This window comes from Oncorhynchus masou, chromosome 15, assembly GCF_036934945.1.
Source record: "Oncorhynchus masou masou isolate Uvic2021 chromosome 15, UVic_Omas_1.1, whole genome shotgun sequence".
Classification (NCBI taxonomy): domain Eukaryota; kingdom Metazoa; phylum Chordata; class Actinopteri; order Salmoniformes; family Salmonidae; genus Oncorhynchus; species Oncorhynchus masou.
In genome coordinates, this window is record NC_088226.1 from 16422253 (window position 1) to 16435568 (window position 13316).

General features: G+C 41.3%; 1 protein-coding gene and 2 non-coding genes across 5 annotated transcripts; 1 reads left to right on the top strand and 2 right to left on the bottom strand.

The window, feature by feature from the left end:
* Positions 1–336: 336 nt before the first annotated feature.
* Positions 337–5759, top strand: LOC135555760 (ADP-ribosylation factor-like protein 5B). Of its 3 annotated transcripts, none has more exons than XM_064988469.1 (6): positions 337–739; positions 1507–1567; positions 1677–1824; positions 2324–2407; positions 3456–3662; positions 3800–5759. In XM_064988469.1, exons 1-6 carry the CDS (start codon positions 694–696, stop codon positions 4121–4123), a joined length of 870 nt encoding a protein of 289 aa, XP_064844541.1. In that variant the 5' UTR covers positions 337–693; the 3' UTR covers positions 4124–5759. The 3 variants fall into 3 exon arrangements, with proteins under 3 accessions (XP_064844541.1, XP_064844542.1, XP_064844543.1); XM_064988470.1 differs by having other exon boundaries at positions 3511–3662; positions 3800–3972; XM_064988471.1 differs by lacking the exon at positions 3800–5759 and having other exon boundaries at positions 3233–3585.
* Positions 5760–6147: 388 nt separating this feature from the next.
* trnac-gca (transfer RNA cysteine (anticodon GCA)) lies at positions 6148–6219 on the bottom strand. Its single transcript has one exon. It is a non-coding gene; the product is annotated as a tRNA-Cys (tRNA).
* A 6782-nt stretch (positions 6220–13001) lies between these two features.
* trnac-gca (transfer RNA cysteine (anticodon GCA)) lies at positions 13002–13073 on the bottom strand. The gene has a single exon. It is a non-coding gene; the product is annotated as a tRNA-Cys (tRNA).
* Positions 13074–13316: the final 243 nt, after the last annotated feature.

The following is a 13316-nucleotide window of genomic DNA, read 5'->3' on the forward strand; positions in this document are numbered from 1 at the left end:
GACAATATTTCAAATTGGGAAAGTCATGCCCTGAAGTTTATGATTAACACAATCTCAATCACAGGAATAGAAAGGACATTCCAGGTGAATGTCACAGCCATTGTTTCACTTTTGGTTACTAAACATGTAGAATTCCCCTGCTTGAGATTAGGTTTGATAAACTATAAAGTAGTTCCGCGTCCATATGTGGGTGATGGAGTTGTCCTCGCATTCATCAGCGCTCTCATTTCAATCGTCACATTTGCGTCATGTTTTGCTACAGACGCGTGGCCACGCCCGCTTTTAGCTTCTGAGGAATTCCTTTGCCCCGCCTTTTTCTGTGACTCGTTCCAATCATCCCCCAAAATCTAGCTGGCTAAGTAAAAGAATGCATCGCCTATTTTGATCGCAGAATCAATTTGGTATCGATAGACAACCCATGGGCACATATCTCGTTTTGTTTGTGTCGACGAACGTCAGAAAAAATACCTTTCTAGGTTGTGCTACCTAATGTTTTCAAGGTAGTTCGCTTAATAGCCTCGATGCACAGAACAGGGTTAGTTATCAGTACAGTTATTTAGCTAGCTAACGTTAGCTATCTTTGCTTGAAGTGTGGGTTGCCTATTGTGCTAGCTAGCCAGCTACCGTTAACAGCTATCTGATTTGCTCTGTTTGAAATATTTTCATATTTCTTTATTCTCATCACCGGTGGATATGGGACTACTCTTTACCAAGTTGATGACTGTCTTCGGAGACAGAGGTAATCAGTTGTATGCCTGGATACATTTAGCTAATTTACTGCTATTATTGTTGCTCCTAAGTAACGTTAATCTCCACTCCGTGCCTGATAATATCTGCTTGCTTGGTTTGATAACGTTAGCTGCTTTGTAGCAGAGTGTTGTTATGGACTGGATTTAAATTATAAGAACGCAAGAAAAACTGTTAGACGTGATTTTCAATAACGTTAGTGACAGTTTAAAAAATTGTTAATTTCGGCATAGCTAAAATTGTAGCTAAATTTCTAACTACACCGGGCACATTCCAATAACTGGTTAATTTCTGTCGGACACGAGCTAGTCCGTACTGGATGTTCTGTTCACTGTGTCAACGTTCTGCACACGTGTCCCGTGTAATTATCTGTTTTCTATGTAGCGGTAGTGATAGTGAATTGCATTAATATTATGTAACCAATAACATTTTGTCAATCAGTACTGTTTACCTCGTTGATGAGATGATGGCAGGTTAGGTCGCTGGGGTTGACTATCAGGGTCAAATGGCCCTTGTTTTACCTAATAGTAACACTGCAAACAGAGGTTTTCACCCCTTTGGATAGTAAAGATGTCTGCCCATGTTTTTCATATCTGGTATTTGAATCCATGGCTAGACCCTTCAAAGAGAGTCCATCAGTCAGATGTGTTGTCATGGTGATGTTTGATTAGCTTTGGTGGTCACAGGTCTGTGAATGGCAATCTGTGTGTCTGTTGTGTAGAAGTGTGTAAATCACTTTCCTCTTTCCTTTTCTCATAGAACACAAAGTGATCATAGTGGGCCTGGACAATGCTGGGAAGACCACTATCCTTTACCAATTGTGAGTGATATCAAAATAGATTTGTATAATTCATGATCACATAAGTCTCAAATTTATGCAAATTCTATTTATAATCACTTAGTCATAACAATCACTCTGTTCCTCTCAGCCTTACCAAAGAGGCGGTTCACACCTCCCCCACCATTGGCAGTAACGTAGAGGAGATCTCTGTACGCAAGACCCGCTTCCTGGTGTGGGACATCGGAGGCCAGGAAAGCCTGAGAGCCAGCTGGAACTCCTACTACTGCAACACAGAGGTACGGATCTCTTGGTGTGTGTGTGCCGCAGACTGTCTTTGTTCGAGGAACAGCAGGTGTGTTTTTTATGTAACAAAGTGTGTACAGGTTGGTTTCTGGCCAGTTCCAGCTGGAGTAGAAATAGAACCCTGGTGAAGGTGCTAATGCCTAAACACTTTTTGCTTTAACTTCCCTTTCCCTCCGAGACTGTCTGAATAGCGACAGCTGGAGACGAGATGTTTTCCAGCTCTCCAACGATTAGGCCAACACTGAGTTATTACACTTCAACCAGCAGCTGATTGTTGTTGTCATTGATAAGGCATGGGAACAGCTATTACATCATCTGTTACAGAACTACCCATATCAGTCTGCTGTCCTGAGTATTCCTCTAACACACTAGACTGTTACTGAAGTCATGTTAAATGTTGATGAGATGAGAGCACTCAGAGCCTGGGGTACAGATAAGTGAGTAAGTTGGTCCTCTTTGGCCAGGGTATTCAGTTGTTTTGTCTCTCTTTAGATTGTGATTCTGGTTGTGGACAGCACAGACCGCGAGCGCCTAAATCTGAACAAAGATGAACTTCACCGCATGCTTGCACATGAGGTAACAACCACCTGGGGCTTTTGGGGGGATTATGGGAAGGGGGAGGGAGGGTCAGCTCAACCTCACTGTTTAGATTTTTTTTCTTTCTGAAGACCAGTTTCAAATGCAGGAAAGTACACTTCATTTTTAACTTCCTTTTTCCTGTATGTGACACGCCAGAAATATTAGCCGATTGTAATTTCCTTATTGTATCAACAGGTGGATGATTGAGGATTACTTTTAAGAATAAGGGCACTTTGTTTTCTAGGTGGTTCACGTACCATTGTCACTCACCTTATGTATCTTTTTAAAGATGCAATATACAGAAATCAGCCATTTCCTGGTTGCTAAAATTGGAATAGGTCACCTAATTTCAGTTTGTGACAAACAAGCAATCTATAGTGTAGAAAATTGTTGTACCATCCAAACAGCTGTGAAATATCTTTTTGATAGCCAAAAATATTATATTTTTAGCTGTTTGAAGCTGGTGTATAAAATCGCTTCTTAGACTTGCTTTCAATGAGAATGACAGATCTATAACTCACATTTATATGTGAATTTGATCAGGTGGCCCAAAAAGTGACATATTGCAGCTTTAACATGTTGACGCGTGAGCTGTGTTCATGCTCTCAATATGACTCATATCACCACTACAGAGCAAACAAACTGATTGCAAAACCATGATGGTTGTTTCAACATTTCCCCTGTGTGAATCAGTGTATTGACAGCTGAGCTGTTCAGTTTCTGTTCCGCTGATGCTGCTATTTTCTATTATCTGAGACGTCGCAGCAGAGAGATTCTGTAGATTTCCACAGGAAACTCCTGTCCTGTCTGACTGGTGTGTAGGACCTACAGAATGTAACCCTGCATTTCTCTCCTTTCCTGTCTGACTGGTGTGTAGGACCTACAGAATGTAACCCTGCCTTTCTCTCCTGTCCTGTCCTGTCTGACTGGTGTGTAGGACCTACAGAATGTAACCCTGCCTTTCTCTCCTGTCCTGTGACTGGTGTGTAGGACCTACAGAATGTAACCCTGCATTTCTCTCCTTTCCTGTCTGACTGGTGTGTAGGACCTACAGAAGGTAACCCTGCCTTTCTCTCCTGTCCTGTCTGACTGGTGTGTAGGACCTACAGAATGCGGCGATTCTAGTTCTGGCCAACAAGCAGGACATGAAGGACTCTATGACAGTGGCAGAGATCTCCCAGTGCCTCACCCTCAGCTCCATCACAGCCCACTCCTGGCATGTACAGGCCTGCTGTGCCCTCACAGGGGAGGGGTGAGTACACTGCATAACTACAGACACGCCTGGGCCTCCTCCGTGTGTGTATTATAACATTCTCATAAATAACCTTAAGTCACTCAAACACAGTTTAATTTTCAAAACCATTTCCATCTCTTTCTACTAACCTCCAGACTACCTGCCAGTCTGGACTGGATGAGGTCTCGTGTCCTGGCCAGTTAAAACTCCTTCCGCGGGCTCATCCCAATTGGAACCAGGACAGCTATCCTTTGATCCAACAAACACAACCTCTCAGACGTCACAGCCAAAGCCACAGTGCCCAGATCAGGATCTCCACTATCTGCATTGACACTGCCCCTCTGAGCCCCAGGGGTGACCCCAGTCCTGCCCTGTCACCCTCATGCCTTACCCAGCCCTTAGTGTGTATGCCAGGGCTGACCAGAGAACAGGTCTTCCTCAGGATAGAGGAGGCCTGGAGGAACCTGTCAGAACCTTAGCTAGACATGCCAGAGTGTGCCAGTGTGCATGTGCGTTAGCATCTGTGTGTGGTGTGTGTGTGTGAGACTCCGTTCTAGAGGTCCACCATGTTTACATAAGAATCCCTACCTGTCAGACCTGACTCCATGAGGATGACACAATATGCCCCACATAAGCTGAAAAGGGACCTATCACAGTATTTAAGCCTCCTGTCCTCATGAACTCCACAGAGGTAGAATGGGAGGTCGCATTGGATTTCTTTAACATACAGATTTGTACCTCTGACCTTGAGGAAAACCACAGTACAACAGGTTAAGAGGCCAGACCTAATGGTGATCAGACTGGTGCTCAGCCTTTTAAGCTAACAATGCACAAATTACTTGAAGTATTTATATCAAATAAGAAAAAAGGGGGTTGCTTGACAGTGTAAAATAGTAGCATGCTTTCTGTAAAAAGCAAGATGACAAACAAGTATTGTCTGATTTTAAAAACAGGTTAATCATGTATTTTTATACATATACAGTGGCTATGTATTTTACGGTACAAAATATTTTTTGTACAAATAAATGTTATTATTGATAAACTGGTGACTGGGCTGCCTTCTCTGTAGTATGGGAATTACACATGGAACAATTTGTGAACGCCTGAACCAATGATGTATATACTGAACAAAAATCTGCAACAATTTCAAAGGTTTTACTGAGTTACACTTCATAGAAGGAAATCAATCAATTGAAATAAATGTATTAGGATTTCACATGACTGGGCAGGGGTGCAGTGATGGGACGGCATAGGCCCATCCACTTGGGAGCCAGGCCCAGTAAATCAGAATGAGTTTTTCCACACAAAGCGTTTTTTACAGTAAGAAATATTCCTCAATACCACCCCCTTCTCGGGCGATCCCACAGGTGAAGAAGCCGGTTGTAGAGGTCCTGGACTGGCGTGGTTACACGTGGTCTGCAGTTGTTAGGCCCGTTGGATGTACTGCCATATTCTCTAAGATGATGTTGAAGGTGGCTAATGGTAGAGAAATGAACATTCAATTCTCTGGCAACAGGTCTGTTCAACATTCCTGCAGTCAGCATGTCAATTACACACTCCCTCACAACTTGAGACATCTGTGGCATTGTCGTGTAGCAAAACTGCACATTTTAGAGTGGCCTTTTATTGTCCTCAGCACAAGGTGCACCTGTATATTGATCGATCTGTTTAATCAGCTTCTTGACATGCCACACCTGTCAGGTGGATGGGTTATCTTGGAAAAGGAGAAATGCTCACTAACATGGATGTAAACAAATTTGTGAACAACACATTTGAGAGAAATAAGCTTTTTGTGCATATGGAACATTTCTGGGATTTTTTATTTCAGCTCATGAAAAAATGGGACCAACACTTTACATGTTGTATTTGTATTTTTGTTCCATATATATATGGAACACTCCCATGCAGATTTTGTATTTGCCAAGGAAGGCAGATTAATGTTCTGTATTATGTCTGATTAGATGTTAATAGAGAGAAACTGCTTGCTTGTTTAAGGCTAAAGTGATTTCGGAATTGGGACCAGATTTTAATTAAACTCACATTTCTATGTACATTTCGTGGGGTTGCCGAGGTGCCTTATTGCTATTGTAAACGGGTTACTAACGTAATTAGAGCAATAAAAATAAATGTTTTGTCATACCAGTTGTATATGGTCTGTTATAAACAGGGTGGTTCGAGCCCTGAATTCCGATTGGCTGGCCAATATACCACGGCTAAGGGCTGTTCTTACGCAACGCGGAGTGTCTGGACACAGCCCTTTTAGCCGTGGTATATTGGCCATGTATCACAAACCCCCAAGGTGCCTTATATTAGCTGGTTACCAACGTAATCAGAGCAGTAAAAATAAATGTTTTCTCATACCTGTGGTATATGGTACCATGGTTGTCAGTCAATCGGCAATACAAGGTTTATATTCCGAACATTTAACAGCTGCACTACACTTTATTTACTCGTCTTGATAACACCAGCCCCTCCACAGCTCGCGTATTAGCGGGTTCAAAATAGGGGGCATCCGGATTTGAACCGGAGACCTCTTGATCTGCAGTCAAATGCTCTACCACTGAGCTATACCCCCAGTGTACTTCAGTAGCAAAATACAAGCTAATTATCCTAAGGACCATGTTCGTATATTAGAAAAGTATTGTTTTATGCGGTAGTTTTTATTTTCGGCACAAAGAAAATGTATTTCGCGGGTTAACGATGTTTTTCAAGACGTGTTCGTCTGTTAGGAGAGCGCACACTGCACTCGTTTCCTCCACTAGGAGGAGACAAATACATGTGTCTCTTGGGTGCTTTCAGTACTGTAGAGTACACTGTATTTTATATATGCTATCAAGGGAGAAACGAATGTTAGTGTTTCTTTGTATCTTTTTGTCAGTAACAACATCAGTCGGCTCTCATGCATGCCCAATGATATATATATATTTTTTATGAATATGCATACACCCTAAACACATTAGATAAAAAGATGGTTTGGTCACAGTGGTAAACCTCAGATAGTAAAACTCTAGTTCTGTCGTGCATTTCATTCGTGCATTTGCCATAAAACAACAACAATAACCACTCACATGACACATTTCGACCAGTTTAAGTTTTATGGTGTGTATAGGGCAGGAATTGATGATGAGACAATTAAGGGTGCAGAATGTTGTTAAAACTGTGACCGTGGAAACCAAAAATGTGCGAAAAGGCCTGTTGGGAAGACAATGCAACAACAAAAAACAGCTCTGCAGGCCTTATTACATCCCAGCCACTTGAAATGACACTTGAGGATTATTTGCATTACAACAAGGAGATTGCATTCCTCCGAATTTCAAAAGTAAATCTGGTGGTGATAGAAACGTGTACATTTGAAAATAGAGGAGAGCCGCACACTCTAGGAGCTCAGATGCAAAGAATGTAATATCCAGCGTTTCGACAGCCAAACTGTCTTCATCAGGCTGTCGAAACGTTGGATATTACATTTTTCCACCTGAGCTCCTAGAGTGTGCAGCTCTCCTTTATTTTCAAGTGTTCTACTCCGCTCGCCAGCACCTCGCCTAAATAGGCGTGCGTTTCTTTTTCTTCTAGAAACGAGTAAATGACTAGAGAATGACTGACAGTACAATGAATGACCTTCCATCAGGCATGTCTGATACACTTCCTCAACAAGGGATTTTAAGGAATGGGTACCATTTTAACAGCTAGTTTCTCCTAAGTGAAGGACAATCCTATGGGTTATATCATGTACAATAAATATAGGCCTGATACTATGGCGGCAACAATGTCTGACAGTAATAAACCTAACCCTTTTACAATAACAGTTATGATCAGGTAACATGTTTTAGACTACCAGCTGATACTATGAGCTCCCATTGCTATTGTTTTTTAAAATGGTGTCTTGTATTTAAGATTGTCCACTGTGTGGTCCCCAAATACTTATGTAACTACTTCGACTTGGTCAGGGATAATCATAACTATTCCACTAGAAGGAGCAGTGGTGTAAAGTACTTAAGAACTACTTAAGTCGTTTTTTGGGTATCTGTACTTTACTTTACTATTTATATTTTTGACTACTTTTTTAAAGAAAATTATGTACTTTTTACATACATTTTCCCTGACACCCAAAAGTACTCGTTACATTTTGAAGTATAATTCGCACACTTATGCTTAATTTGTAATGATGTCTGAGTGTTGAAGTGTAAAAATGGCACCATGTGGTTTGCTTAATATAATAAATTATAATAATATAATTACTTTGACTTTTACTCAAGTAGTAGGGAAAATGTATGGAGTAAAAAGTACATATTTTTCTTTAGGAATGTAGTGAAGTAAAAGTAAAAGTACAGATACGCCAAAAAACTACTTAAGTAGTACTTTAAAGTATTTTTTACTTAAGTACTTCATACCACTGCATACTGTTTTACCCACTTTAAATTTATATACTGTATTTTAGTCATGGCTCATCCATTATAACAATCTCCACAGAGGAACTCTAGAGCTCTGTCAGAGTGACCATCGGGTTCTTGATCACCTCCCTGACCAAGGCCCTTCTCCCCCGGTTGTTCAGTTTGGCCGGGCGGCCAGGTCTAGGAAGAGTCTTGGTGGTTCCAAATGTCTTCCATTTAAGAAGGATGGAGGCCACTGTATTCTTGGGGACTTTTAATGCTGCAGAATTTTTTTAAATATCCTTCCCCATATCTGTTCTTTGACACAATCCTGGCTCGGAGCTCTACAAACAATTCCTCATGGCTTGGTGTTTGCTCTGACATGCACTGTGAACTGTGGGACCTTATATAGACAGGTGTGTGCCTTTCCAAATCATGTCCAATCCACAGGTGGACTCCAATCAAGTTGTGGAAACATCTTAAGGATGATCAATGGAAACAGGATGCAGATGAGCTCAATTTCGAGTCTTATATCAAACGGTCTGAATACTTATGTAAATAAGTATACATTTTTAATAATTAAAAAAAACGTTTTTGTTTTGTCATTATGGGGTATTGTGTGTAGATTGCTGAGAAAAAAAACAATATTTTATCAATTTTAGAATAAGGCTGTAATGTACAAAAAGGTGGAAAAAGTCATGGGGTCTGAATACTTTCCAAAGGCACTTCAGTATTTATATTGAGGACTCTGACATTGCTCGTTCTGCTATGTCTTATTATTTTTTCTTCTTTTGGATTATGTGTATTGTTAGATTGCTAGACATTGCTGCACGGTTGGAGCTAGAAACAAGCATTTCGCTACACCTGCGATAACATCTGCAAAACTGTGTACTTGGCCAATAAACTTTGATTCGATTTGTTCATTTGGATGGATATCAATGCTAAGATATGTCGTCTAGGTTCTTAGAGGGTATACACTAACACAACATTTGTTTGATAAATTGTATGTGCCACTCAGTTCCATAGTCAGTAAGGGCCCGATTCCAACATAATACATTATGCCTTTCTTACATATGCACTTCCTACCCACTTCTCAGTAGTTGGTATTCAGACTTACCTTATGAAGGTGCGTAATGGGCTTTGCAGGTGTGGTTCTCCTGTGCATATGCTGAATGAATGTAATTCAAACACTGAAAACCCTTTAACTTCCCAGCCGGCAGATTTTCAGGGTTTTCAGTACATTTATCTTAAGCCATCCTTTCAAATACAGTGTACCTTTAAATTAGAATTTTGATGACAGACTCAATAGAATAATCCAGAGAATGGCTTCAGAATATTAGGGATCAATGAAAGAAAGCCATTGAAATATATTCATGTTGATCTGTCGTTTCAGCACCAATTGATAGATTTAAATTACTCTGTTGTCACCGACATTTTCAACCGCTCCCTGACCCAGTCTGTAATACCTACATGTTTCAAGCAGACCACCATAGTCCCTGTGCACAAGAACATCAAGGTAACTTGTCTAAATGACTACTGCCTGTAGCACTCACGTCGGTAGCCATGAAATTCTTTGAAAGGCTGATCATGGCTCACGTCAACCTCATCATCCCAGAAACCCCGAACCCACTCCAATGCACATACCGCCCAAACAGATCCACAGATAACGCAATCTCTATTGCACTCCACACCGCCCTTTCCCATCTGGACCCCAGAAACCCCGAACCCACTCCAATGCACATACCGCCCAAACAGATCCACAGATAACGCAATCTCTATTGCACTCCACACCGCCCTTTCCCATCTGGACCCCAGAAACCCCGAACCCACTCCAATGCACATACCGCCCAAACAGATCCACAGATAACGCAATCTCTATTGCACTCCACACCGCCCTTTCCCATCTGGACCCCAGAAACCCCGAACCCACTCCAATGCGCATACCGCCCAAACAGATCCACAGATAACGCAATCTCTATTGCACTCCACACCGCCCTTTCTCATCTGGATAAAAGCTCAGCGTTCAACACCATAGTGCCCAAGAAGCTCGTCACTATGCTAACATGATAACAAGATCGCACTCGTCACGTGCGCGAGCGTTGCAAAAATAAATGTACATGTACATGTTATTCAATCATTGCACCCACACTGCTCGCGTGCGCCATGAGCGTCTGAGTAGCCAGGTGCTAAAATAGAACTTAGTTCTATTTGTGACGTTCGACGCACTGCAAGTCCTGTCTCTCCCATCTTCTCATTGGTTTTTAGGGATATATATACCCACGTGGGTGATTGAAAGATGAGCTGAGGTCCACACTCCAGTCCAGTCGGTTGTGGTAATGCACCTTAAAGTTGATAGCCCACCTCCATAAAAAGTCTAAAAAAGAAGAAGAAGCCTGAGGAGAGGAGAGATTACTAGAAAACAAACGTTTACCCTTTTATCTGTTGATTAATTGTCGGAGTAGAGGACCTTGTGCATTTCAGGTAAAATGCAACCTAATTTTTATATCCCAAGACAAATTAGCTAGCAACAGCAAGCTAGCTATTGAAATTGCCATAAATGTTTAATGCTTTTCAACCTGTCCCTGAATATAGTTGGTTCAGAGTTTTAATATTTAATATGTTTTAATATTTCAAAATATTTGGCGTGGGCCCTCTGATACTCAAAAAGTTCTAAAGATGCACCATTGAGAGCCCCTTGACTGGCTGCATCACCGCTTGGTATGGCAACTGCTCGGCATCGGACTGCAAAGCAATACAGAGGGTACATCTCTGGGGCTGAACTCCCTGCCATCCAGGACCTCTATACCAGGCGGTGTCAAAGGAAGGCCCTAAAAATGGTCAAAGACACCAGCCACCCAAGTCATAGACAGTTCTCTCTGCTGTCGCACGGCAAGCGGTACCGGAGTGTTAAGTCTGGGACCAAAAGGCTCCTGAGCAACATCTTCCCCCAATCCATGAGACCGATAAATAGTTAACCAAATAGCTACCCAGACTATCTGCATTGACCATTTTTGCACCAACTCTTTTTGACTTTATGCACACACACTGAACTCTACCCACACACTCACATGTACTTACACTGACACTCCAACACACACACACACACACACACACACACACACACACACACACACACACACACACACACACACACACACACACACACACACACACACACACACACACACACACACACACACACACACACACACACTCACTCACTCACTCACTCACTCACTCACTCACTCACTCACTCACTCACTCACTCACTCACTCACTCACTCACTTACTTACTCACTCACTCACTCACTCACTCACACATAACACGTACACACAGGCACACTGTCACCACACACATTTCCACACTCATCACATATGCTGCTGCTACTATCTATCCTGTGGCCTAGTCACTTTACCTCTACAGTATATTTACATATCTAACTCAATTTCCTCATATCCTTGCACATCAACTCGGGTACATAGCCAAGCTATCATTGCTCATTTTGTATTTATTCCTTATGTTACTCTTTTTTTCTATTATAATTTTGGTTTTGTTGATCGTATTCTGCATTGTTGGGAAGGGCACATAAGTAAGCATTTCACTGTTAGTCTACACCTGTTGTTTACGACGCATGTGACAATAAACATTTTCTTAGTTTAGATTTGATCTTATTTCGGGATGAGAAAAGTATTTATGAATCATTCAAAAAAGTGGCTTTGAGAGCCTTTGCACACGAAGGAAAGAAAACGGTGGTTTGATTCCTTCAGAAAATTGGCACATTCAGTTCTTAAACCCGTGGTAATGTTGGGAAATTATTGTACGTAGAATTATAATAGGGAGAATAGTGTACAATAGTAGGCTATACCCTCGTCTATTGCTGCACTAACCATGGAACTGTGTGGTGACACAGCCAACTATTGCACCATGCATCAGGTTCACACTGTTAAGGCTTTAGTTGGCGCTCAGCTCCATAACCATTTCATTAGCTTTAGCTTACTTGTCGTTTAATTAAAATATATTATCAACTGTTACTAACGATCTTCAGCAACAACCAGGTGGCCGTGGCGGCGCTTACAGGGGAAGAAAATGTGGATAAATGAAACAATGTAGTTAAATGGAACGATAATGTAGGCTGTACCAACTGAATGTGTGTTGTTGAATGTGTGTTGTTGTCAGGAATACTGACGGTCAGTACTGATAGTGTAATATTAATCATGATAGAAATAGGAAACAGAGAAAGTCGGGGTAGCCTATAATTAAGACATCCGAGTGTTCCCATCCCTGCAAGTTTCAATACAATGCTGTATAATTTCAGTTCTGCATAATGGCACAGCATTTCAGAAACGTTACTGTGGGAAAGTTGATGTGTTGATATGCTCCAGTTTGCAGCCATATGACTGGTTCAACATTTGTCTCGCGATGATAAGGTCAAATATATCTAAAAGAGGTGTCGTTTATATTTACAATTCCCTTATCCAAACAGATTACTCATTTACCTAGCTCTCATTTACCTAGCTCTTATTAACAGCTCTTATCAAGTTGTAAATTACAGTGCATGAAGAATGGTGTTACTGTATTTCTACCAGGAAAAATACAGTAGATGCTTTTTCCCACTTGGAACCGCTAGGTTCTCTAGACCTTATTCATTGTTTCCTTCTCCGCAAAGACGGTGGAATTATTAGGGAATTAAGTCAAGGTCAGAGTCCGAATTATCTATAGACACATTTCCACCACACCTTCATTTATTTGATCTCCGCCCCAAAACAAATAGCAGGTGAATAGCATGCTGTTCTCAAGCTTAAATTCTAGGTCAGAATACACGTAGAGAGAAAACTGCGTAAAAAGGGAATTAAGCTCCATTAACTCAGGTCTGAATCGGGCCCATGTTTATGATGGCCTTACCTACCCATTTAGACACCATTCACTATTCACCAACCCACAATTGATAATAACTATTAGACCTGTGATTGATATGTATCAAAGAAAATGAGGGGGCACCCGGATTTGAACCGGGGACCTCTTGATCTGCAGTCAAATGCTCTACCACTGAGCTATACCCCCTGATAGAAGGACCTGTCACGAGAGGTATTTAATAGGTTAGAGCTACTAGAAAGTGTATGTTTTATTTTATTTTTATTTAACCTTTATTTAACTAGGCAAGTCAGTTAAGAACAAATTCTTATTTTCAAGGACGGCCTACCTCGGCGGTGTGTGTGTGTGTGCAGGGTTGGGTAGATTACTTTCTAAATGTAATCTGTTAGTTACTAGTTACCTGTACAAAATTGTAATCAGTAACATAATTTT

What these genes read in the sequence shown, in the direction of transcription:
- LOC135555760 (XM_064988469.1), top strand. Translation starts at nt 694, where the DNA reads ATGGGACTACTCTTTACCAAGTTGATGACTGTCTTCGGAGACAGAG. An exon ending in GACTGTCTTCGGAGACAGAG is followed by an intron (nt 740 to 1,506) that starts GTAATCAGTTGT and finishes CTTTTCTCATAG; the next exon opens with AACACAAAGTGATCATAGTG. An exon ending in TGTGCCCTCACAGGGGAGGG is followed by an intron (nt 3,663 to 3,799) that starts GTGAGTACACTG and finishes ACTAACCTCCAG; the next exon opens with ACTACCTGCCAGTCTGGACT.